General features: G+C 30.8%; 1 protein-coding gene across 2 annotated transcripts; it reads left to right on the forward strand.

Moving 5' to 3' along the window:
* The first annotated feature begins 21,014 nt into the window (after positions 1–21,014).
* Positions 21,015–26,728, forward strand: Pdxk (pyridoxal kinase). 2 transcript variants are annotated; one of them, XM_088272260.1, is made up of 7 exons: positions 21,015–21,143; positions 21,219–21,259; positions 22,990–23,135; positions 23,758–24,001; positions 24,471–24,740; positions 25,441–25,620; positions 25,762–26,728. In XM_088272260.1, exons 3-7 carry the CDS (start codon positions 23,004–23,006, stop codon positions 25,881–25,883), a joined length of 948 nt encoding a protein of 315 aa, XP_088128386.1. In that variant the 5' UTR covers positions 21,015–21,143; positions 21,219–21,259; positions 22,990–23,003; the 3' UTR covers positions 25,884–26,728. The 2 variants fall into 2 exon arrangements, with proteins under 2 accessions (XP_088128386.1, XP_088128387.1); XM_088272261.1 differs by lacking the exon at positions 25,441–25,620 and having other exon boundaries at positions 25,762–26,022.

Raw genomic sequence — 26,728 nt, forward strand, 5'->3', positions numbered from 1 at the left:
ATATAACTTTGTGGATCATATAAGTATTTTTAAGGGTATTTTTTTGGAGGAACAAAAAGTTTAAAAAGTTTTTAGAATTCATGAACGCTTTAGCGGGGAGAATATTGCAATAAGTACAAATTGCAAGTATTATTAAATGTATTTCTCAGTTTTGTCACTTTTTTCAAATTTATTCCAAGTGATTTCATAATTTGACCAAAGCTTTTATATTAATTTTAAATTTTTTTGGTTTATTTTGGTTGTCATTTGTTACGTATTCGATAAACTCAACTTGTAAAAAAATCTTAACTTGTAAACATCGTGAAAATCTCTCGTTTCTATATATCTCACTCCTTTTCTCTCAATCTGTATCCTCTCACTGGGTGATAGTCTTAATATTTACGCTCTATTTCTTAGATTGTGGTCCTCGGTTGTATGTCTTTTTCAACACTTCCGGTGATATCGGCGATGTCTTCAGTCAATCGAGTTGATTGTCGACCAAAGTTTTTGCGTCCTATTCTTGATTATCACTCCGTAAATTTTATTACATTTTCCCTCACCTGTAGTTATCTCGTTTGTATTGGTTTACCCATCACATTTTCGCTATGTGAATAATTTATCGTTAAATACTTTCCGTGAATAGGTCCATGTATTTTGATTTATTTAAGTATTCCGATTAAGTTACGTTGCTTGGGTTGTAAGGTGATATCCCACGCGTGGGCACGGAGGTACCTACACGGGTACCTACACACTACACACTACACAGACAGCCGCCGAAATAAAATAAAAAGAAAATAAAACGTATTTGGGAAAGATTCCGATGCCTCCACGGATGCCCGCCGCGTATTCTGTCAAACGAACCATCGCGGACGTGACGAATTTCGAATCTAAAAAGCGGAACGAAACGACTCACCGGGTAAGGAAATTTGTATAACCATTATTGGGGTGACATTTTTGAACTGTTATGGCTTTTAGAAATCCTTTGAATATAATGGATGATCTCACCAGAACTCGTAAAATGAAAAAAATAATTGGCTCATTTTAACAATGCTGATTTATTGATTTTTCTCATATTTCTTATCCCTCATTACTGAAGGTTGTGTACCTTTAAGTAACCGATGACTCTTCTCCAGTTATCCCTTGAATGCGCTCCAACAATCGAGCAGTCTTAACTTGATCGGTCCATCTTGTGGGGATCTTCTTCTCCCTCTCTTCCCCTCCAGGCTACCAATCACAACCAGTCGTTCCAGGCTATCCTCCAGGTATCTAAAGAACCGAAGAATCCGTCATGTACAGACAATGGCAAGAGTCAAGCCATCCAAGTGCAACTCCTGACTAGTGGACTCGTTGGTGCGTCTAGCTGTCCATGGGATTGGGAGCATGCGCCTCCAATACCACATTTCAAATGCGTTAATTTTTCTCCTTTCTGCTGCTTATATGGTCCATGTTTTTTTCATAATTTATGCATAATTCGTGTTTGATTTTTGCGAAGAAACTTCCGAAATAAGTCGTTAAAAATAAATATAATACTTAACTGGCAAAGAAATGTGTGTTTATTTACATTTTAATCATGTCTTACCACAAAGTGAATGCTGAAACAATAAATAAAATAAAATTACTTTACATAATTATCGTTAAAAATGTTTGAATAGCATTCATTTATTGACGTAAAAATAAGATATCTGAGATAAAAAAAACTCTTAGATCCATAACCGGAAACACGTTGCGTGACCGCGCAAGAAACACTGATATCCGGATCGTGAGGACGAAGGCGATACTGGAATAAGCATGTAAACAGAATGTCAGAAGACAGACTTCCACATATCCCCCTTCAAGGAAACCCTGAAGGACGTAGACCCCCAGGCGGACCTCTAAAAAGATGGAGAGATAGCTGGCAGTCAATATCCCAAGAGCGACAGCCGGTGGCACAGACAGATTCTGAGAATAATCCTACTCAGACGCAGCGGCACAGACGGATCCTCTATAAAAGAAGAAGAAGAAGAAGAAGAAATAAGATCTTCGCTTGCTAATATGGAAATAAGGACTAGAGCTAAATGTTATTTAGATGGTTGTTTTTTTATTAATATTTTACTTAGTAAATACCACTATTTCTTAAAATCTACTGTTACACGTGTTTCGATGCATTCCGCATCATTTTCATACTAAGTAAAGCATTAATTTAAAATGGATAGATTTTACCAAAAAGTGACTGCCAAATCAATTAATGAAATTTTATGATTGTTCATTAGAACGGCACATTTATTTATTTACATTTGTTCTATGCAAAATGTCTGTCTATAGATACTTTTAGTACATATTTCAAATGACCATAAATAAAGACGAATCTGATTTGATCGATGATTCGACGACCCCCGCGCTCCTGAGAGTAGAGCGGCGAGTAGCCAGTATGGGTGTGTAGTGCGTGTCCCCGGCACATACCGCGCGACCCGAGCCCAAAGACCCGACACCGGGCGCATCCTTTCTCCGGACAGTGGCCATTACTCACGCCGATAATTCGGCGGTCAGACGCCCCCACAAACTCCTTACCCGAGGCGTCTCTGAGCCACTCTCGTCTTGGCGGGGAGATAATGCGACTATGCGGTACATAGGTCATTATGTATGTATATATATGTATATATAAATATATATATATATATATATATATATATATATATATATATATATATATATATATATATATATATATATATATACATATATATATATATATATATATATATATATATATATATATATATATATATATGTATATGTATGTATTATGTATGTATATTTATAAATATATTATTATTTTTAATCTTCTTACCTAGAAAAAAAATCCTGTAACCACCCTCATTAATTCCTCTCCTTTCCTTCTCCTTCCTGCAAAATCTTTTTTTTTATACCATACCCTTTTTTATCTCTGAATGTTTTTAATAGTTCTTATAACATAAATGCGTAATTGTTTAATTGAGTTTATTTTTATTAATGTAACTATTTTTGTTAATGTAATGTAATGTTTATTATTGTTAATGTAACTACTGTTTATTATATACTTTTTTTTATATGTAAAGCTGACCGATTCCCGAACAAATAATAAAAAATAAAAAATAAAACATATATTCCACCTCAGTCTTGTACTTAACTAGTATGAAGTGTTAATTGAAATTTCACTTGGTAAATACAGCTATTTCTAACACCTCCTTATCATTCATCGTTCACTTTGTAAAATACAACTTACAAACTCTATTTCATGACTAAATTAAACCATGAAAGGTATATTATGAAAAAAAATCGGAAAATTTTCAACTTACCCTTATATATTACTATCTATCATTAGAATCCTAACTGTCCATCAAATCTCATCCCTTAGTTTTCCCTCTACCTCCTTCCCTAAACCCCTTTTTTCCTTTGCCTTTCTTATTATCATCAAATTGTAATTTATGTTTTTTTTAATGTTCAAGTATCAGTGGGTGGTTATATACTAATATTATTATATCGGTGAGTGGTTATATAATAATATTATTAACATTTTTGAAAAAAAAGTAAAAATGACTAACCACAAAGTGAATGCTTTAAATATTAATAATATTGAGAATGTATTCAAGTATCAATTTATGATTTTTTCAAATGTTTAACGTGGACAATAGTAAAAACAGAAATATTTCTCTTTAAAAAAACGAAAAAATACTATTTACCCTCTGATTGCAAACAGCTATAGAACGTATCAAACGTTTTGACCAATATAACTATTTTGGTTGTGGTTGGTTGAAAGATATAGCTTTTTGGCAATACGCCTGCCAATGTGCTTATTTCTTTTCTGTACATGACGATTAAATTAATAAATATTTAAAATATTGGTTTCTAAAGATTTAATCAAGATGGTATAAATGACGCAACAAAGTACTTAATTTTTGACATTGAACAGGAAAATTAATAATAATGATACTAATAACAGATAAATATGTTAAAAAAATATTTCTACATAAAATGAAAATTGCCACTGACGATTGCTGACCTAAGCTCAAAGAGGTTCAACTAGAAGAAGAAGAAGAAGAAATGAACGTAATTATTTTTGTTGTCAAGCCTGTATTTTTCAATAATAAAATCTTACCCAATAAGTCCGTTAAGATTAACAAGCAGAATGTATGACGGGTTAATTAAAATTTGAGCGTAGTACAGTAAGGGACAGAAGTGTGCGGACGTTAATTTATTGTTTATGAGTCCTGATTTCCATCTCCCGGTGTACAGTCACGCCATCTCCCGGAGAAACCCGTTGTTTCACAACTTTGCGCGGTATCGAGAGTATTGAGACATATTAATATTTACATACATTGTACGTGTACGTAGGTGTACAATGTGTCAGTTCACTAGATAAGGTACAGAAGGGAATAATTTTTCAAACCCTCCTCCGCTATTGATGGTGCATAGGGCACTGCATCATATAAACGTAATCATTTTTTATTTTTTTATTTAAAAAAAAAGAGAAATATATTGTGTTTATTTATTATTTACATTTATATTTCAATTTCATACTATTTCTGTGAGCCTAAGCGGCTCATTATTAGAAATAGGTATCAAATTGTGGTAGAGTGGGTTCGAGCCGAGAAACTCTGACTCAAGCGACACTTACCACGGGACCACAACCCGACACTGTTATCTTAATCGTTAACATAAAGTAAAGGTGATCAGCCCTCCGCTTCAGGTTTCAGCCCAGGATAATATTGAATAAACATTAGAGTGAAAAAATCACTTATTTTTATTTGACAGTTAGAGGACTGGAATCGAACCCGGGACTTCCAGTATGGTAGTGCATGCTGACCATTACACTACGGAGGCGGAAGAGAACAAAGAAGAGAAAAAAATGGTCATATAGGGGATCATCAAATTAATTATATAGGCGGTGATTTTTCACACTTTTTTTCCACAGTCGAAAGTGAAAGAATACCAACACAAATTAAGATTTCTTTAATAATAACAACCGTTTTTATTACGATACGAGTTTTATTCAACACTATTTTCAGGACAGCCTAAGCGGCTTGTGTTTGAAAATATGAATCATGTTTTGGCAGAATGCAGTCTGACCCAGAAACTTTTACTCAGCAGAGTATGCGACACTAACTTCAGAACCACAACCCTACACAATTTGGTGATCAATATTGCACTAACAGATAAACAGTATTATTACGTGGTAGTATTCCCCTTACAAACAGTAAAACAATTGTAGGGTAATCAAAAACGTATGTCAGATTTTAGGGAGCATTGATCATTAGCTTTAGCTCTAAAGGAACATTGATCACCCATTGCTAGTTTCAAGTAATGTTAGGCAAAATAACTTTCGCTAAAATAATGTAACCCCTTCTATAAATATTTATTATGTTTTAAGCTGCTGTTGATTCTTCTTCTCATGAATGTTTATCTTAAAATAAAAATATAATATTATTTTTTGACATCTCATCAAAGATAAAGAAGAATATGAAAGTCTGGGCATTTACGGGGCTGACGACCGTAAATGCCCAGACTTCCATATTCTTCTTCATCTTTGATGAGATGTCAAAAAATAATATGAAAATAACTCCTGTAATTGGAGATAACTCAGATTTTGTGAACAAGTATTTGGACACACTCAAAATGTTGTAAATAAATAATAGCTGCAATTTAATAAGTAAACTAATAAACTATCTTGAGGGATCGTGAAAACGGAGAATGTTCATTGATACATTAATTTTTAATAATTTAAACAAACGGATCTCTTTCTGGTGACCATCCACAAATACTTAATGAGATTAAGGACTACTTTATCTGATAAATTGCTCGGTAGAGCACTGGATAAAATAAATATTAATTAGGTCGCAGTCTGAACTTTACACGGAGAATGTGTGAGGTTAACATAACTGCAGGTAGGATTACAAAACTGGGATGTCACGGGTAAACCAAATAATAATACAAAAAGTAACAAACAAATACTGTACTTATAAAACAATATTTTAACGATGCGTAATTTTTGTTATATATTTAAGTAATGTACATATTTATTTTCTGTACATGAAGTTTAAATAAATAAAATAATACTGCATTTTCCGCGTTATGAAAATATACTACAGGTATAAAGAAATTTCAAGAGTCAGGAATATTAAAATCTTTACATATTGACATGGCCTACGACCTATGATTCTCTGGCTTTAGTGATCACTTTTATATACTTATAAAAGTGATCACTAAAGATATATTATTTTATACTTTTTAATATTTCACCATTTTGTCTACGTTGTTGAACGTCCAGAGGATGCGATTTTTTCAAAAATGAACATGTGCAATATCGACTCCCATATTTCTTTAAAACACAATTGATTCATATCACTAAGACATCAATTTTTAAATGAAAAAGATACAAAAAAAACCTTAAGAAAAATAGGTTTTTTTGGGGATATGTCTGTGATTATAATTATCAACAACTTACTTGATTATTGAGATGAAACAAATAAAAAGAAAGGCCCTTCCTGAAAATTAGTTGCCGTTGAATTACATTAACGACCCATATCATTGTTTATTGACTCTGAAACCATGTCATCGACCTTTTGTTTTTAATATGTAATTCATATAATTACAAGTTTTTATGTATTTTTTTATACCACTATATGAACAAGCTAGATCTGCGTCATTTTAAACACTTTTTTTTCAAATCGCATTTGCCCAGTGGTCCTTATACCGGCTCTGATATTCACCATCAATACTTAACTAAAATCATGAAAAATCGCCGTCATCAACGAATTCGGCAGTGAAAAATGACTCCAGCGCCTCCAGTGGCAGACTTAAATATTGGTTTCGGTTTTCTCTCAATATTTTCAGGGTGTTCAAATAGCATAAGAATAACCCTCCGGGTATGAGAAACATAATTATCATAGACAAGTTTGAAAAAACTTACTGGACTCTTAATTTATTTCTATTTGAAAAATTACACCTTTTTGTGACTCGAACGACAAAAATAAAGTGTTTTTTGTTGTTGTTATTGTTGGTAATATTATGGGATCTTTTTCCAATTATTAATGAGATGTAAAACTGATAATTCAATGTATTTTATACATTGAATTATCATTAAACATGAATGCCTACTGAAAAGTAAATTTAAATTTATTATGACATCTTTCTGAATCCGTAACGATGTGAACTCTAAAATGGAGGCCAGGAGAAAGAAATTTATATCGCAGACCAAAACAATTAAAAATAGTCATATAAGTACATACGTCTAAGGAAACTACATTTCCACTTAATTTTATGACATTGAAGGTTCATTTGAACCACAACGTGTTCGGCCGCGCTAGGGCTTGTCGAGGCTCAATTTTAAAAAAAATATTAAATTTGTTTTATTTTTAAAAAATTTTTACTCCTTACCTTTAATAGTTCTTTACTTTTCAAAACTAATTCTAATAGATAAAAACTATTTTTTTCAATACAAAAACGGTGTTTTAAGAAAAGAAAACAATTACGTCAAATGTTACCTGGGTTTAGAGGAAAATTAAGTTGCGATTTATCGTATATTTGGCCTTAAACAAAACTATTATTCTGTATATATATTTTTTAAATATATTAATTAATTACACAATTTTGATGATTTTAAAAAAAAAATAGGATATTAATAAAATCGATGTATTATAGCTTACTCTTATTATAAATTAAACATGGCAAAACCGACATTACAAACTTTCCAATGATTATATTTAGCTTCCAGCAGTTATTGACGCGGCCATTTTGGATTTTTTATCTTACATACATAATAAAATTATAAAACTCTTTTTTGTCAGCATTAAATTTCAGATATGTGCGTTATTTAATTCAAATCTTAATTTTATAATCAACTAAGAAATGCATACCCTTTTATTAAGTTAATTAATATTATCAAAATAATAATAGAGAAAGCTGTGTACATTTTATTCTCGAATTGAATACACGCATCAATGACTTCTTAAAAGGTTTTAGGAACCATTTAGATTGTATAATGAAGTCATTTAGAATATTAATATTATGATCAAAAATGATACCCCTGTCGTTAGGAATTCGGAGGTGTCAAATTAAAGCTTATTTATAATTTCAAACCATTCAGGTTGCAATTGAGAAGGGGTTAAATTACTAAGTAGGCTATTAAGTGCGCCTCATTGATATGACGAGTTTTTTTTAAAGAAAATTATCATAAGAAAGACTTGGGATGGTTTATCGTGATGGGGACTGTGTTATATGAAGCAATTTTAAATTTTTTAATAATTATTTTTTATTATGGTATTGAAGATGACGTTTTACCACAGAAATTATACTTTATCTAGACAAAAAGGTGCTTCATTTAATATTTAGATGTGTATAGTATAAATGTGTGTATATGGGTAAGTATGAGGAGATGCATGAATGTGGAAGAGGCGAAAATTGTTTGCAAAGACAGATTGGTCCGCTTACCCCTGCAGAGAAGCGGCGTAATGGTAAGTTAGTTAGTTTTATACCATGAAATATCAAGACTGCCACCATGTTTTTTTTTTATTAATTATTTTATGATGCTGAGTACGTATGTATTTGTTATCCGCCTCAGTAGTAGAGTGGTTAGCGCTTTTGGCAAACGTGCGGTCTTGGATTGGATTCCCGAAACAGTATTTTTCTCTCAAATTTATGCGATATCCTGGTCTGGGGCCTGAAACGTAGAGAGAAGCTTGAATTTTTTAATTTTTTAATTTTTTTATTATTTTTTATTTGGGTTAACATCAGCAACATATGTAAAACAAAACATTAAAAGATATACATTAAACAAGCCAATTATACCATAGTTAACTATAGAAACATAAAGATTGGTACAAAATATTTAGTGTAGATCTAGCAAATGAACGTATTCATGAGAGAATATGTGGATGTGTGCAGTGTGTAAAATCTAATTTCATTGATTAATTTTACGAATATCGAATTCGACTTGGACACGTAACATGGCTTCTACAGTATACGGTATTTACTGACCTTTCAAGTGAGTTAATGAAGATATATTTTTTTCTGCGAATTCTCCCGAGACACGAGACACAGGTAATTTATTAATGGCGGCCCACAGAGAGTGGAACACGGAACGTGCGCTTCGTAACCCGTGCGCAATTATTAACTGTTCCCAAAAATAATTTAATTACTAATGTAACGGCACTTTGACCGTCCGCCTCCATAGTGTAATGATCAGCAAGCTCGGCTGCAGTTCTGGAGGTCCCGGGTTCGATTCCCAGGGGGTGAGGTGTTCAAATAAATATAAGTGGATTTTTTTATCCTGCACTGGTACCTGAAGCTGGATGCCTGATCACCTTTCCTTGATGCGTTTATATGTGCTCTATGCACCATTAGGGTGCGGATACGGAATATTAAAAAAAAATTCATCTCAACGCTATAGGCTGGTAAACTGACCACTTTACTAATTCAACCTATGATTCACAACAACTATAAAAAAAATAGAACTCGTAAACTAACATTTAAATTTGATTTATTTTTAACAAGTACACACATGGTATTTCCACATAATTTTTCCACGAAAATAATATCTAATCATATTTATCATTCAAACCTTAACCATAACTTACATGTGATTATTATTACAATACAACACTTATTCATTTTAAATTCATTTTGTCAGAAACAAATTATGTAAATTATGGTTTTCAACCCCTACCTTGATGTGTTTACAACAGAATTGTGTCTAGCCTCACACTAGTCTGATGATGTCGGTTACAACGAAACCCAATCGCAAATAAAATTATTTGGAAAAAACTATGTAGTTGTAATTTAATTCAATTTTTTTTATTGGTCTCTGTTTCTGCTATTTTGCCCCCTATCTGCAAATAAACCTTTTAAATAAAGGCACCATCATTTATTCAATAGTAAGAGAGAAAAAATACATTCCCCTTCCAATCGAATTTCCTTATAGCACCTTGTATTATATATACCATGTACCTACATATTTATATTCCAAAATGAACTTTTTTGCCAACAGAAGTCTATAAATTTTGTATTGTGATGTATCTTATATCGTATAATGACATCGGCGTCATTGTTCCTCCTTTTGGCTTTCTTTAAATAAAAATAACCCTTTGGCCGACCTTGTGTTTCAACCTTTTTTTTTACATTTTAGAAAAAATACATATCGCTCACTTCTTTCAAGAATGTCATAAATAAATAAAAAAAACTTGATTTTTCAGGAGAACGTTTTTTGAGTTTGAAAATAAAATATAATGTATTAAAAATAAATGTCACGTCACTTATTGAACTTTTTACTGTGTAACAGATCTTTTTAGGTAAAACCTGATGGTTTTTATTTCATTTGAAAAATATTAATAATATTTAAAAAAAATAATTAAACAATACCTTTTCTTCAAAATTCATGCCAAACACATTCTGCCCTGTAGAGGGTAAATATTAAGCTAAAAATATGTCGCTTTTGCTTGGATATAGTACATTTTCTGGGCATTCCGAAAACATTCACAACTGAAAATTGACGATTTTTGATTTATGACGTTCTTGAAAGGAGTGAGCGATATGTAAACTTCTTTATTTCCGTTGTTCGAAGTGAAAATCGTGTAAATAGTCAAATTAGATATTTTTTTAAAGGCCAGTATCTGATAAGTCGCAACTTAATTTTCTATATACCCAGGTAACATTTTACGTAAACTTTTTTCTTTCTTAGAACACCTTTTCTTGTTTTGGAAAAACAATACTTCCTTCGAAATAACGAATACTGGGCCTTCATATATCAGGAGCTAGAAAAACGTAACACGCACCAAATTGGTGCACTGAGCTTTAAATCGCATCCAAAAACCGAATTGCGCAACAACTTACTTGAAAAAAATATATATACTTATTACAACATTTTGAGCGTGTCCAAATACTTGTTCACAAATCTGGATTATCCCCAATTACAGGAGTTATATATATACATATATATATATATATATATATATATATATATATATATATATATATATATATATATATATATATATATATATATATATATATATATATATATATATATATATATATATATATATATATATATATATAAAATATATATATATATATATATATAAATATATATATATATATATATATATATATATATATATATATATATATATATATATATATATATATATATATATATATATATATATATATATATATATATATATATATATATATATATATATATATATATATATATATTTATAAATATATTATTTTTTTGATATCTTAACATAGATGAAGAAGAATATGGAAGTCTGGACATTTACGGGATCTGGATTACAAATCTGGATTTACAAATCTGGATTATCCCCAATTACAGGAGTTATATATATACATATATATATATATATATATATATATATATATATATATATATATATATATATATATATATATATATATATATATATATAAAAATATATATATATATATATATATATAAATATATATATATATATATATATATATATATATATATATATATATATATATATATATATATATATATATATATATATATATATATATATATATATATATATATATATATATATATATATATATATATATATATATATATATATATATATATATATATATATATATATATATATATATATATATATATATATATTTATAAATATATTATTTTTTTGATATCTTAACATAGATGAAGAAGAATATGGAAGTCTGGACATTTACGGGGCCTATGACCGTCATAGGTGGGTTTAAGTGATCACTTTACACACGTGTAATAATCGCCAATTCTACCCATGATAGACAACCACGCTACTCAAATGTAACTTCTATATACTTATATGATTCAAATTCGAAACATATTGCTTGAATCACTAGAATCTCACTAGAGACATCTATGGTGAGATGATTTTTTATTTTTTTTATTTATTCAATCACCCATGTCTACTGTTTATGGGTAATCCTCGCAAAGGGTTTATTTAACCTTACAATGTTGCAACTTTTATGTCAGCGACGGCCGTTATTAGTGATTGGAAAGCAAAAAGAAAGGTAAATAATGCATAGCCACTATATTGGAACAATCAAAGCAGCATAACGGGTTTTAAAATGTGTTTTATCTGTACTTACTGTCAAATCCGATGGCTTTCAACTCCAAATATATTTTCCGGGAATCAAGATACGATGGTGTTTCTTTCACACCGTTTTTGGCGATCAAATTTAAATAGTGGTCGGTGGGTCCGCTCGTGTGGTCTGCATAAAACAGGAGTTTAACTTTCAATTTTGTAAAGATGCAAAAATGTATTTACCGTTTTTTTAATCTTATTTTTTACATCTCAACATGGATGAAGAAGAATATGGAAGTCAGGGCAATTACAGAGCTTACGACCGTCATAGGCTTGGTTAAGTGATCACTTTACACAAGTGTAACATTTACTAATTCTACCCATGATTGACAATTACACAAGTCAAATTTTTCTTCATCTTTGTTGAGATGTCTAAAAATAATGTAAAAACTTCTAATTGGAGATAATCCAGATTTGTGAACAAGTATTTGGACACACTCAAATGTTGTTTTTTTTTACGAAAAGTTTAACTTTCAAACCATAAGCGTAACCGCGTAATATAATGTGGTAGTAGGTACATATTTTGTTTTATATAGTTTGGTTGGATGGAAGATATTGCTTTTTAGCAATAAGCCCGCCAATGTACTTATTTATTTTCTGAACATGAAGTTTAAGTAAATAAATAAATATATTATAAATTTTAAAGGTGTCTCAACTTGATATGAAACATTCTTCCCTTTTTTCATGAAAGAAGATGGATTATGACCTAGCATTTGGCTGGCTTAAGCGATTACTTTATATAAATATATACGTTCACCATTCTGCCCATTATTGAACATCCATATTGCATTAATTCTTGAATTTCTGTATTTATGCAATGATCTTAGATTATTCCGCGTACCGGGGAGGTTTTCAATATTTTTTGAGAAGTGTGGCTGATTATACATATTACAAAAGGGAAGAACTATACATGTTTCATATAAAGCTGACACCTTTAAAATTGACATCTCATCCATAGGGTGAATAATCCAGTGTCCGATATAATGAATAAAATTAACATATTACCCTTGCCTACTTCGAGTATATAGCTCACTCCTGTCAACAACGTCATATATAAAAAACTTGATAGTTCAAGAGATCGTTTTTAATGTTTAAAAATAAAATAAAATTTAATAAAAATAAATATGAAGCCACTTATTGAACTTTTTACTGTGCTACAGATCTTTTTAGGTAAAACCTGAATGTTTTTTCTCCGTTTGGAAAATATTTAGTATATTTCAAAAAAATAAGCAAACAATAATACCCTTTCTTCAAAATGCAAAAACAACACTTTCTGCCCTGTTGTGGGTAAATATTAAGTTTAAAATATGCCGCTTTTGCTTGGATATAGTACATTTTCTGGGCATTCCGAAAACATGCGCAACTGAAATTTGACGATTTTCGATATATGACGTTGTTGAAAGGAGTGAGCGATATGTAAGAAATTGTATAGATAATAATAATTACTGTTCGTTGTATTTCCATGAAATTGCACATGAGTAGGCATTTGGGTACATAATGTCCTCACCTACTTTATATGCTGTGGGATAACCTACAACACAATGATGCAATAACTGCTATTTGAGATTATCAAGAAAAGCATATCGCTTCCAGGAAACTCCTAATAACTTGAATATTATTGCATTATTCGCTCATTAGTCTCTCGAGTAATAAGATATTAATGAACATGTTAAACTCTGCAGAGTTAGTTTTTTAAACGAATTTTTAATTACAAATTAGTTTTTTTTTACTAAAAAAATTAACCCTTATTCGGAAAAACGGAAGAGGTATTTTCGAAATGCTCCATGACGCGTAAAAAAATGAGTCAATGCGTAGTTCAATTTATGTTTTATTCTTTTTTGGAAGTCTGGTCATTCACGGGGTTTACGACTGTCATAGGGTGGTTTAAGTGATCACTTTACACACGTGTAATATTCACCAATTCTACCCATTTCTATGATTGATAACCACACTACTCAAATTCTTGGAAGTTCTATATACATATACTCTTCCATATTCTTCTTCATTGTTGTTGAGATTTAAAAAAATAATATGAAAAATAACTCCTATAATTGGAGATAATCCAGATTTGTGAACAAGTATTTGAACACACTCTAAATGTTGTCAGTAAAAATTTGCTATTCTTTACAATAGTAGTAATACCATTCAAGATTCAAGTATGTCGGGTTGTGGTCCCGGACTCTTAAGTCAGAGTTTCTCGGTTCGAACCCACGGTACCACAATTTGATACCTATTTCTAATAATGAGCCGCTTAGGCTCACAAAAATATTATGAAATTGAAATATTTTTCTAAATGATAAAAACACAAATATTTCTCTTTAAAAAAAAGTGCACACAAATAGTTCAACAAGAAAAAGAACTATTCAACTCAGTCAAAAAATTGCTATTCTATACAACAGTAGTCATATTGATTTGTAGTTGTTAATTTTAATAGTATTATTAAGTATTTGGACACACTCAAAATGTAATGTTATTTTATGAAAAAAAAATGTATTCTAGGGTCATGTGTTAAAAAGTAGTTATGATGTTTTTCCTTGTATTTGGTGGCTGGTGGCCAGGTGTAAGGTGAGGCTGGCGCCCCGAGGGTGGCTCGTGCTACTCGACTCAAAGCTCAACCCATCTGTGCCAACTTATATCAACCCACCTGTGTCCTATACTCTTAACAACAACAGACAATTTTATATATACTTAATATGATAAAGTTCCTACCTACCTACCAAAATATTGTATGTTAAATTTATACAATGTATATAGGTAGGTACGCAGGTACTTTATATTATATCAAAATTTATTGTTGTTCAATTGAATTTTGATGTTATACTACAAAAGCTTTTAATTTTATGTAAAGTCGTGTTATCAAAGTTATTCGAATAAATATATACATATATATATATATATATATATATATATATATATATATATATATATATATATATATATATATATATATATATATATATATATACAAATATATATATATGTATATATATATATGTATATATATATATATATATATATATATATATATATATATATATTTATATATAAATATATATATTTTTATATATGTATATATATATATATATATATATATATATATATATATATATATATATATATATATATATATATATATATATATATATATATATATATAAATATATATATGTATATATATGTATATATATATATATACTATATATATATATATATATATATATATATATATATATATGTATATATATATATATATATATATATATATATATAAATATATATATATATATATATATATAGTTTAGACCTTAAAAATATTGAAATGCGAAAGAAGAAATTATACAATCGCTGAAAAAGAAAAATGTAATTTTAGTACACGATGTACATACATTCGGGTTCGATTAGTCCGAATATTGCAAGACAAATTAAACAAAAAAATGCACCTTTTCACTGATTAAAATAACTGGAAAGCAATGTTTCACATATAAAACTGACTCTTGAAAATAGTAAAAAGAGTGTTTTTTTAATTAACCACACTCCTTACTGTCGTAGGCCGGGATGAAAAAATGCAAGAATTCCAAGAATTGTAGTATTTAAAGATATAAACCAATTGTATAGGGGGCGCCAATACATATGGCCAAGACTGTTGGCAAGGATGGATGTGAAGGAAGCGAGGAGTGTATTTCAGGACAGAAGAGTATGGCGTTCCATCCTCTCTGCCTACCCCTGCCTAGGTGGTAGTAGTAGTAATATAATATAATATAATATTTATACATTTATCGAAGATTCCTCGTTCAACTATTTTGCTGAGTAACTACGCAGTCTTCTATAAGTTCTCAATAAATTAAATGTATTGTGATTTTAGATATATATTGGGGTATAAAGGTACAGCCAAAAGACAACCCTTTCCTCTCTCATTGTCGTAGGTAAACTTTTGAATAGGTACTCCTGATATTATAATTGATATTGCATATTCATGTTTTAACTATTAAGTTATGCAATGCAATGCAATTTATAATTTATGGTTCTTTTTTATATTTTATTGAAAGGGATTTTTGAAGGGATGAATATACAATGACCATTTTATTATATATTTCACTTTTACCTACGTTTTACCCTCTCATTTATAAAATTAGACTTGGAGGATTGTGAATCGATATTCGATCATGAAGTTTCGTACACAATGTAACTATTTATGAGTAAAGTAATATTTTACAGCTGGAAAAAAAGCACGAAGTTGAAGAGCAAATAAATGAAGAACGAATAGTAAAACAGATTTATGATGTAGCTGAAAGCAGAAGTCGAGATGACCGTGGAAGGAAAGTTACGATCAAGTACTCCGAATCCATAAAAATGGATTTATCAGAAGCCAGAACAATCCGCGTGCACATATCGCTCACTCTTTTCAACAACGTCATAAATCAAAAATCGTCAATCTTCAGTTGTGCATGCTTTCGGAATGCCCAGAAAATGTACTATATCCCAGCAAAAGCGGCGTATTTTTAGAGAAAAGTGTTATTTATGTTTTTTGAAGCAAAAGGTATTATTTAATTATTTTTATAAATATACTAAATATTTTTCAAATGGAGGAAAAACCTTCAGGTTTTACCTAAAACGATCTATTGCACAGTAAAAAGTTTAATAAGTGGCTTAGTATTTATTTTTAATACATTTTATTGTATTTTTAAACTTTAAAAACAATCACCTGAAAAATCAAGTTTTTTGATATATGATGTTGTTGAAAGGAGTGAGCGATATGAGGTCAGGAATTGAAAATCTTGTAAGTGTTAATTATCTGCTAAATAAAGGTAAATATACTCCCACCTTAAAAAAATAAACGCGTGTCCAGAAACTTGAATAAAACATGATAAATTTAACATAACTAGAAATCCACTTGCTTCAGAATTTCCTTTCAGTAAATCGTAATCAGCCCACCATAATGAGCGGAAAAATCCTTTCGAACTGTGGGAATTAGCGGTATTTGCCTTAATTACTTGCGTAAATAATATTTAAAAAACAATTCATTTAAGCAGCTCATAATCGCGGTTATTAACGCGAAATCGCTGTACGCATTAAAAACGTCGTCGGCTCTTTGAACACAGCGCAAGTCAAGTCAAAGAATGTACCAAGTTCATATATAATACCGAAAATATTTTAAGTAGCTACGGCTTAAAAATTAATTTTATCTCAGAAAAATGCTTGAGCTTCGGGCGGGTAGCTTTCCTCGAGTAATGAATGTCTTAAAGCAGGGGTAATCAATATTCGGCAAGGAGGACATTGACGGCAACAGTAAATTTATAATATCATCAAGACTATTCTTATGGAAGTTTGTAAATAAACAATAAAGTGAAAATCAATACATTATATGGCTCCAGTGTATCTAATAGAGCTGTGAACTCCAAACGAATTGGTTGATAGACGTCTCACGCTTCAATTGGCTACGACGACTGCTATGGGCAAAGTGATCTTAACAGGTCGCAACCAGCTCACTAAATTTGGCGAGCGTGCCTTTGCTGTTGCGAGCCGATGGCGCAGAATGCTCTTCCATCGGTAGTTAGAAATCATGAGTGTTTGTATTCATATTTAATTTGCGAGTATTTTGTCTGATGTTATTGAAGCGCAGGAGTGATCAGATCACCTTGCCTTCACGTAAGTAACGATCGAGATAAAGCTTTATCAACACCATTGGGTGCCCATAAGGGCTAAAAGAATTTCGTCTAAACAAAAGCTATACTGAAGACCCATAATACAGGTTTTTTATACATAATTTACCATGTGAATAATAATTCAATAAATCATTCAAATGAGTCCATCTAGACTCGTGATGACGTAGCGTGATCACAGAAGTGTCATGGTTACACCTTTTTCCTTATTTTCAAATCAGTTTTTATTTTCAGCAGCTATTAATCATTGCTTAAAATATAACAAACTGTATTTTGCTGTAAACCACGATAAACGAATTCAAAATCGTTAAAAAAATGGTGTTTAATATTCATATTACTACCAATTATGTACTTTTTACTCTGTTTTTACACTGCATAACTTCAAATCTTTACATTTTGGCTCCGACTTAATTTTCCAGGTTTTTTTTAAAAATTAATAAAGTCCTGGAACTCACTTCATGTCAAGCTTTATACTAAAAGAAATATTTTAATATTTTATCATTTTGACGTAATATATAAATACAGTTTGTAATTACGTAAGCTCAAACATTGTTTCGTCTAATTGATTTTAAAATTAACAAACAAAAAAATATCTGTGAAAAAAGGTGCCGGAACGTCATTCCACCGCGTTACATGGAAAAAAAGCCCTGTAGTTTTCTATAATATTCTGTTAGAAGTTTGGTTGTTGACCTACCAATATTTCTAATACTGATTTTCCCAGTGCGTTTTTCAACCACAAGCATTGCAAAATGTGCAAGTCTTTTGTAATTAAATGCGAGTTAATATATTTTTCCCTAATGGACTCCCCTGGCTGTAGACAGTTTCATTGTATGCATTTTATACGCATTCTACATTGTTATTGTGCATTTTTATACGCATACCACATGGTTATTATGCATTTACCTAGATATTGATAATTTACTGATCCAGTATAAATATTCGTAAGTTATGAATTTTGGCTTGCAACATGGTTATATTTTATGCAATACACCGAAGGCTTCGAATATATGAAGAAAAAAATATTACCTACCATCTTTTCGTGGAATCCTATACCTATTCGCGATTTCTTGAATATTTTTCTCTTCTCACAACTCTTTAATTGATCTCACTTCCTATAAATACTTTCCTTACACCGACTGTAATCTTGAAATTATTCAAATACGGTTACTTTTGCACTTTAGTCTTATAATCTTTATCTGCCCACTGATGTAAGCACCTCAAACAACTCACGAATAAAACCCGGCCTTTATGTAGTTTGGAAGATAATATTATTAAATATTGATTCTTAGCAGTCAGCTCGCCAGTGTACATACCTATTAAATGACTAGACTTTTTTTTAAATATCAACGACCCACTAACCATTTGAATATCAGTGGGAGTCTCAGGAATAAATAATTGGAATGGTAAACCAGTAAAAATATGACAAAATACCCATACCAATTTTTTTTAAAGAAGTATTTTTTGAACTGTATCCAACTTTGAAAATGATTGCTTGTAATTTCTACCCCTCTCAATATTTTTATCACTTAAACATTTTTTTAAAAACCAGATTCCTTGTTACTAATATTGCGCAACCAGAGGTATAAGTGCAATGTGAAACGGTATTAATAAAAATACTGCACAATGGACAAAATCTCTAGGGATGCAAAATTCACTTTGTCAAAAGAACAGCAATAGTTGCAAGTCACGTTATGTATAAGGTTAAAGATGGACAGTTTATTTATTCCGTTCATCGATTCCCAATCGAATTGACGCTTTGTACAAGTGAATATAAGTACATAGTAAAAAGGGATGAACCCTTTCTGTTCCTGCTAACCGAAAACTTGGGGATTCGGTGACTAGGCGCTTTCATTCACAACCCTTACTCCTGAAAGGGTTTGAAAACTATTTGAACACATTTATTCCCTTGTGATTTACATCATATTTTATTTTTAATGTATTAAACGAAAAATATAAACGGTAACTGATTCAGATTACTGAGGATCAAACCGTGATGTGGATTATTGTATTATTTTATACATTATATTAAATCACTACTTTTTTATTTAATTTTTATAAACTTACTATATAAATCTTCTAATCCGGGTGACTAATCCTTCTTAAAAACAGACCACAAGGCCTACAACAAGCTGCAGAAGAAGAAGATTTCATAAATGATGGATACCTTATTAAGGCTATTTAAATGTTCATAACTTGGGATACGCGTTAAAACTATGTGCTAAAAATATGTGCTCTGACCTTTAAATCGAGCTGAGAAAATTTAATATTGAGCCCCGTAAATGCCCAGACTTCCATATTCTTCTTCATCTTTGATGAGATGTCAAAAAATAATAATATTGATAATATGGTCGACTTTGAACCTTTAACCGAACAATTTTACATATGATACATAGATCAGCGTTTCCAAACTCAGGATTATAATTTTAAATTTATATTTCATTTATAATTTATAATTGGTTTCGAATCATTTCATTAATATCTCCATTACATTCAATATATCGCGAACGGTCTCGAGACACTGACAAAATATTAACTAAAATATTATAATTTTTTGTAGATAATTTTTTCACCCGCGTCTCGTGTTTATACTCGCTTTGAGACAAACGAGTGTAAACATGGGTCGTTGAGGGGACTAAAGCTGAGTTTATACTCTCAAATGATACATGCATACGAGAAATTAATTTTTTATTTTGTCTTCTTATTATTCATTCCACACTGATATAAAAAATGTTTCTATACTGTAAAGGTATACTTTCAACTATGCAATGATACTTTTAAGCCATTTGACTCTTGTTATCAGCCATACGCGCCTAGCGCGTATTCCGCACCTTTGGAAATGTCAGATATACGTGCCTGGCGCGTATGGCGCACCCAACGTGCTTATTGAATTTGTGTGCTTGATAATAAAATATTATCGATACAAATGCCCAACACTACCGACACTGCATTAATTGATGACTTACTAGAATATCGAAATAAATACTTAAAAAAACTAATCATTACTTCGTTATTAAAGCGAACAAACAAACATCTTTAAGCTAGAGATAAATTATTAAATAGTTAAATATTACGTAGGTCCCTTCGAGAAATTATGAAGATCGATATGAATGCCCCTCCCTAGCTAGAGGTTAGATATGGGACAGAAATGTCATGTGTCAAAGTTTTTCGCTGTGGTTTTTCTCTTATCTCTGGTTGTATTGAATTTCAGTTGGTTTCTTTCGGTTTTCAACATAATAATGTTATCGTCTGTTTGTGTTTATAATCTTATCATTAATAAATAATGATATAATGTTCGCTTGTCTGCGGACAGTTTATTACTCTTGCGAGATATATCAACGTGTCGTCAATGTCCGAAGTTGTGCAGTGGTCAAATGTGAATAATCGTTATTAAGTACTAGTTTAATAATGCTTTTTGTGTGATATTTTCTTTATTTTGTTGTATTTACAGATCTATCATCATAAACTTTATATCAGCGAATTGGTCATCTGGTAATTAGTACTTATTATACTTATAAATTGTTTATTATATCTATTGTCATACAAGTATATGATGGTCTAAGCAAATCAGAAAATAAATCATTAAACGTTTACCGAGTATTGTAGTTACCCTCTCAATTTATGTCTTTTTTAGGTTAAGATTCAACAATGAGTCGTAAATATTTTTTTTATCCCTAGTAAGTTATCATTAAGTTATTCATAATGAATTGCTAAGTATTTTTTAAACACATCAGTCCATAGTTGTGACATTTAAAAAATAAAAATTATATCCGAAAAAGGCAGATTTTACTACATATTTTTTATTTAACTTATTGCTTGAAAAAATTTAAAAATAGATACATAGTTACTGATAACATAGCTAGGTACTTACTCCTTTATGTCTAGTATGGCAATATTTTTTACTTTTAAATACTTGTAGCCTTGGACTTGTCGCAACGTTTATTATTCAAACAATTGATTCATGTTTAATTGAAGACGAGTGAGTAATTAATAGCCGTGTTTTTGTTTCATTTACGCTTTCATTGTCTTCATCTCAGCGCTCAGCTCAGAGCTCTGTCTCTTTTTTGGAGAGGCTCAGCGCAAGTGAACAAAATTATGAGATTGTATTAAATATAAATGTAAAGACAATTTTTATGAAACATGTTATTATATAAAATTAAATGAAAATATAATAGAAAATAAATCTTTGGAAAATATGTTCATGAGTATAACTAACAGTCGCCGTTAATCAGTTGTGTCTTTTATCAGATACCAAAGTATTTAAATTTGGTGCACTCTGGGAGTGTGCTCTTTGCAGTAGCATTATGTGCTCTTTACTTTAATAACTAACCATTGCTGTTTGCAAATGCATGACGAAAATCAAAATTTTACTTTAACTTTTCCTTAGGCAATTTGATGCTCAAATAATGGTTTTTGTGGTTTCTATAATAATCGATTTGAAATACAGTGATCATGTTACGCAATGAGTTTTTTATTATATTATCTTGCCTTATATTGGTTTGTAAGTCGAGTCATTGGTTGGAACTGTCTCTTTAGCTGCAATCAGTAAATTATAGATTTGCTGATTGATATCTTTTTTTAAATATATTTTTTGTTTAAAAATACAAAACAGAAATTGCTCACTCCTTTCAAGAACGTCATAAATCAAAAATCGTCAATTTTCAGTTGTGCATGTTTTCGGAATGCTCAAAAAATGTACTATATCCCAGCAAAAGAGGCTTATTTTTAACTTAATATTTACCCGCTACAGGGCGAAAGTGTTGTTTTTTGCATTCTGAAGAAAAGGTATTGTTTAATTATTTTTTGAAATATACTAAATATTTTTCAAATGGAGAAAAAAACCTTCAAGTTTTACCTAAAAACATCTGTTGCACAGTAAAAAGGTCAATAAGTGACTTGATATTTATTTTTTATACATTGTATTATATTTTTAAACTTTAAAAACATTCTCCTGAAAAATCAAGTTTTTTGATTTATGACGTTCTTGAAAGGAGTGAGCGAAATGTTCGTGCTCTTATTATATGTTTGAATATTTAAATTTCATGCTATGTTTTGTAGGGCTAAGCAGCCCGCTACTAAAGATAAGTATCGAGTTCTAGTAGAATGGACTCAAAATATATGACTACGGGACCAAAACCTGATATTGGTAGATTGAAAAGGAAAATGGGTCATTCCATAAGGAAGTATTAGTGATATGCCATTAATATTAATTTTTCTTCTAGCTAAACATCTTAAGATGTCTGGTGATAGATGTGAAAGAAATTTATCCAATATGACTGAAGTTGAAGATTCACCGCGAGTTCTTTCCATTCAAAGCCATGTTGTCCACGGCTGCGTTGGTAACAAGTCGGCAGTTTTTCCTCTTCAGGTACCTATACTCAATTAATTCATTGAAGAATCAAATGGCCATTTGACTATTATTTTTCTATGCAATGTATTGTAATACTACATAATAAATTACATGTTTTTGTAGAAAATCTCTATCAAAAGTGCTTTACAATTTACTTCTGTATCTTATTTCTATATTAACACATTGCTGTCGGGCGGTTTTTTCATCAACCCTGACCCTAATTAGTATACCGGGTATATAGTATACTGGGTTTGTATACTAATCAAAAAGTATCCGCGAACTCAATTCTGATCTGCACAATGTTTTATGACGTCTCGCTCTCTACCAAAAGTAAGCCAAGAGAACGGTTATCTGTGTCTCGTTACCTACCAGCAGTATGTAAAAAACGCTTTCAAGCATTTCTCACAAACAATGTGTTTATAGGGAAAAATTATTATTAGTAAATAAAAAATGATTTGTTCTTTTTTATTCATGATTTATTATTCATTCATTTTTATTTATGATTCAATCCATTATAGCCTATTTCCATTTTTACTGCTTTGTTTGATTACTTGCAATTGGAGATATTTTATTTTGATTTCTCGCATCTATATGAAAAGGAGGATTGGGAAGGAAGATGCAATATTTTTTTTACTTAAAGGTCCTGGGGTTCGAAGTGGATTTCATCAACACAGTCCAGTTCTCTAACCACACGCATTACAAGCATACCAAGGGAGAAGTTCTCTCCCACACACAACTCAGCGACCTGATGGAAGGACTCGCGCTCAACAAAATAGACAACTATACCCACCTTCTGACTGGCTACTCCAGGGATTCCACTTCCCTGAAGCTCATAGCCAGTGTTCTGAAGAAATTACGGGAGAAAAATCCTAGCTTGACTTATGGTAAGAAATGAAATGCAGTTGAAAATAATATATATTTTTTTAAATTAACCAGTAGACATTTTGAAACAATGGCTGCTTTGAAAAAGCTTTTCTGCCAATGATTTACATAAACTTCTTATTTAACACCCTACACACATATGCGGGACAAAGCAATATATATACTATAGAAATATTACATTTTATTCTGTGTATGCTTTGGATAATAAAAAATAACAATAGTTTATCTTACAATATGTACTGGAATTTTTGCTCTAATCTGTACTTATTATATGTATGTATTATGCTAAGTAATTTTTGTTTGAAAGTGAATGGCCTTATAAAAAATATCGCATTCGGTCCCTCTAGCAAAAGCTACCTTTTGCTTTTGCTGACTTGGCTAACAAGTAACACGAATTTATTCCAACAAAAATACGAATATGGCGATGTTTTATACATTTATCGGTGGCCTTAAAACAGTTTTTATTTACAGTTTGTGATCCGGTAATGGGAGACAATGGGAAAATGTATGTTCCGGAGGAGATACTTCCAGTTTATCGCGACATCATAATACCTCTGGCAGATGTACTTACACCCAACCAGTTTGAGGCTGAATTACTTACTGGGATTCAGATCAAAAGTGTATCTGACGCTTGGGCTGCCATCGAGTCCTTACATCACAAAGGAATCAAGGTGGTTGTCTTCTCCAGCACGGAACTGGGTTCCCAGGGTGTCATGTTGGGTCTTGCGAGCGTCGCAAACGGTTAGTACAAATTTAATGCTCTCTTTTCTTGCGATTGCTGTTCATTGGGGTTCTAGCACACTGGAGTATGTCTGTCAGCATGTCAGTAAAGTGGCTTTGTTGTGTCCTACTTTGGTTTATGTTACCAATGTCTACGGACACAAAATGCCGAACCCTCTTCTAGTGGAACGGAAGATCTGCTGATGACAGTCAACAGTCCGCCTTCTCCTGAGAAGTTTTACGCGGTTTCCTCCCAGCAATGAGCCAATGCTGAGAAGTTCCTGTTTGGCACACACTAGATTATCCCTCCTGGTTCCAACACAGATTCAAATAAAAACATATTGAATTAGCTAGAAGAAACAAAAATCCACAAAATGATCTATAAACCTTGTACATAATAAGCAAGGTAAATAATAAACGCAACTCCCATCTAAATAAAAAGAAAAAAAGTGGCTTGGTTACAATGTGATTGAATGAAGTGTTGTGGAAGTCTGATAATTTAAGATAAATGAGTTTTTAATCATAAGGGCCCCTGAAAACTAAATGTGATCATTTATTATATTTGCTTTACGAATGTTCATGTTTGTTGATGATTTGAAATTGTATGTGGCTCTGCCATACAAGTTTTCCGGCTCCATCATGTAAAATACCCTGCGCATGGCCGCAGTCAAACTTTTTTGTTGTTTAGAAAATTAATTTTTTTCTTATTAATTAATTTCAGGTCCCCGTTTCACAATAGAAATTCCCAAGTTGCCAGTTTTCTTTATCGGGACTGGTGATCTCTTTGCCTCCCTCATGCTAGCGTGGATACACAGAACTGACAATGACTTGAAATTATCTCTCGAAAAGACAATAGCAACAATGCAACACATACTTAAAGACACGCTTCGCTTTGCTACAGGTAATTCTTATTTATTTTCACTGAAATTTTTCTCAAAGATTGAACTTGCAATCCCAAAAACCTTATGAGAATTATCATTATTTAGCAATACCAAAGATTTTTTATATGTGTATTATTTTTTATCTTGTCATTTTTTTTCAGCAAAATACCCAAATGAGGAAATAACGTGTGATAGAATTGAGCTACGGCTGATACAAAATAAATCAGTTATTGAAAACCCAGACATCACCATTAGAGCTTCTATACCAAATCATTCCCAATAATCCTTTAAATTGTTACTTTATTTATAATTTAAAGAACATATCACACACTTACGGGGTATTGCAAAATACTTTTTTCATATATATTTTTTTATTTATTTATTATAAACTGTTGGTTAATTAATAATTTGTGTATTTAGAAAATTAACATTTTTAAAAATTGTATAATTTTTTTACTGTTGCATTTTTTGTTAATTTTTATTTTCAAAGTTCCTTATATTGTAAATGCCAATTAGTTTGAAAAGAAAAATCATTGGTAAAAGTAATATTTTTATGCAATTATTTAAAACCTAATTTTATGAACATATCATTCACAAGTAAATAGCTTATGGTAAAGGAGATATGTGTAATAATACGACCTGGCATTCGCCCTTAATTACTTAATATTTATTTTTACCAATTTCGAGAGTTGCTCCATTATCCTCAGAGCACTTGACTACTGCTTACACTTGACTAATGAAATTATAGTAACTTTAAACATAAAGAGTAAATCCACTTACGAGTAGGCATAGGCTATGAAACTTAAAAAATTAAAGCCTGAGTGATAAGCGGTGTTGCATAAGCCGTAGCTAGATTTCAGAGTCACTTGGACGTTAGGTAATTTAAAAAAAAGAGTACTGCTTGATATTTTAGCAGGTATAAAAATCATATTCTTACATTTTACTATAACAAATAGAGAATCTGCTCATGTTTTGGTACTTGTCATCACGTAGGACTTGACCAAGGTGCCACCTGGAGGAATTAAGCTGTATTAAGTAATTCTGAAGCAACGCTTTGCAGATCTGGAATATTGGTTATCATTCACCAAATTCATTTTTATCAATGTAATAAAAATTACAAAAACAAAA

This window comes from Brachycentrus maculatus, unplaced genomic scaffold (genome assembly GCF_059751285.1).
Source record: "Brachycentrus maculatus isolate JH-2025_06_01 unplaced genomic scaffold, ASM5975128v1 h1tg000486l, whole genome shotgun sequence".
Taxonomy (NCBI): Eukaryota; Metazoa; Arthropoda; class Insecta; order Trichoptera; family Brachycentridae; genus Brachycentrus; species Brachycentrus maculatus.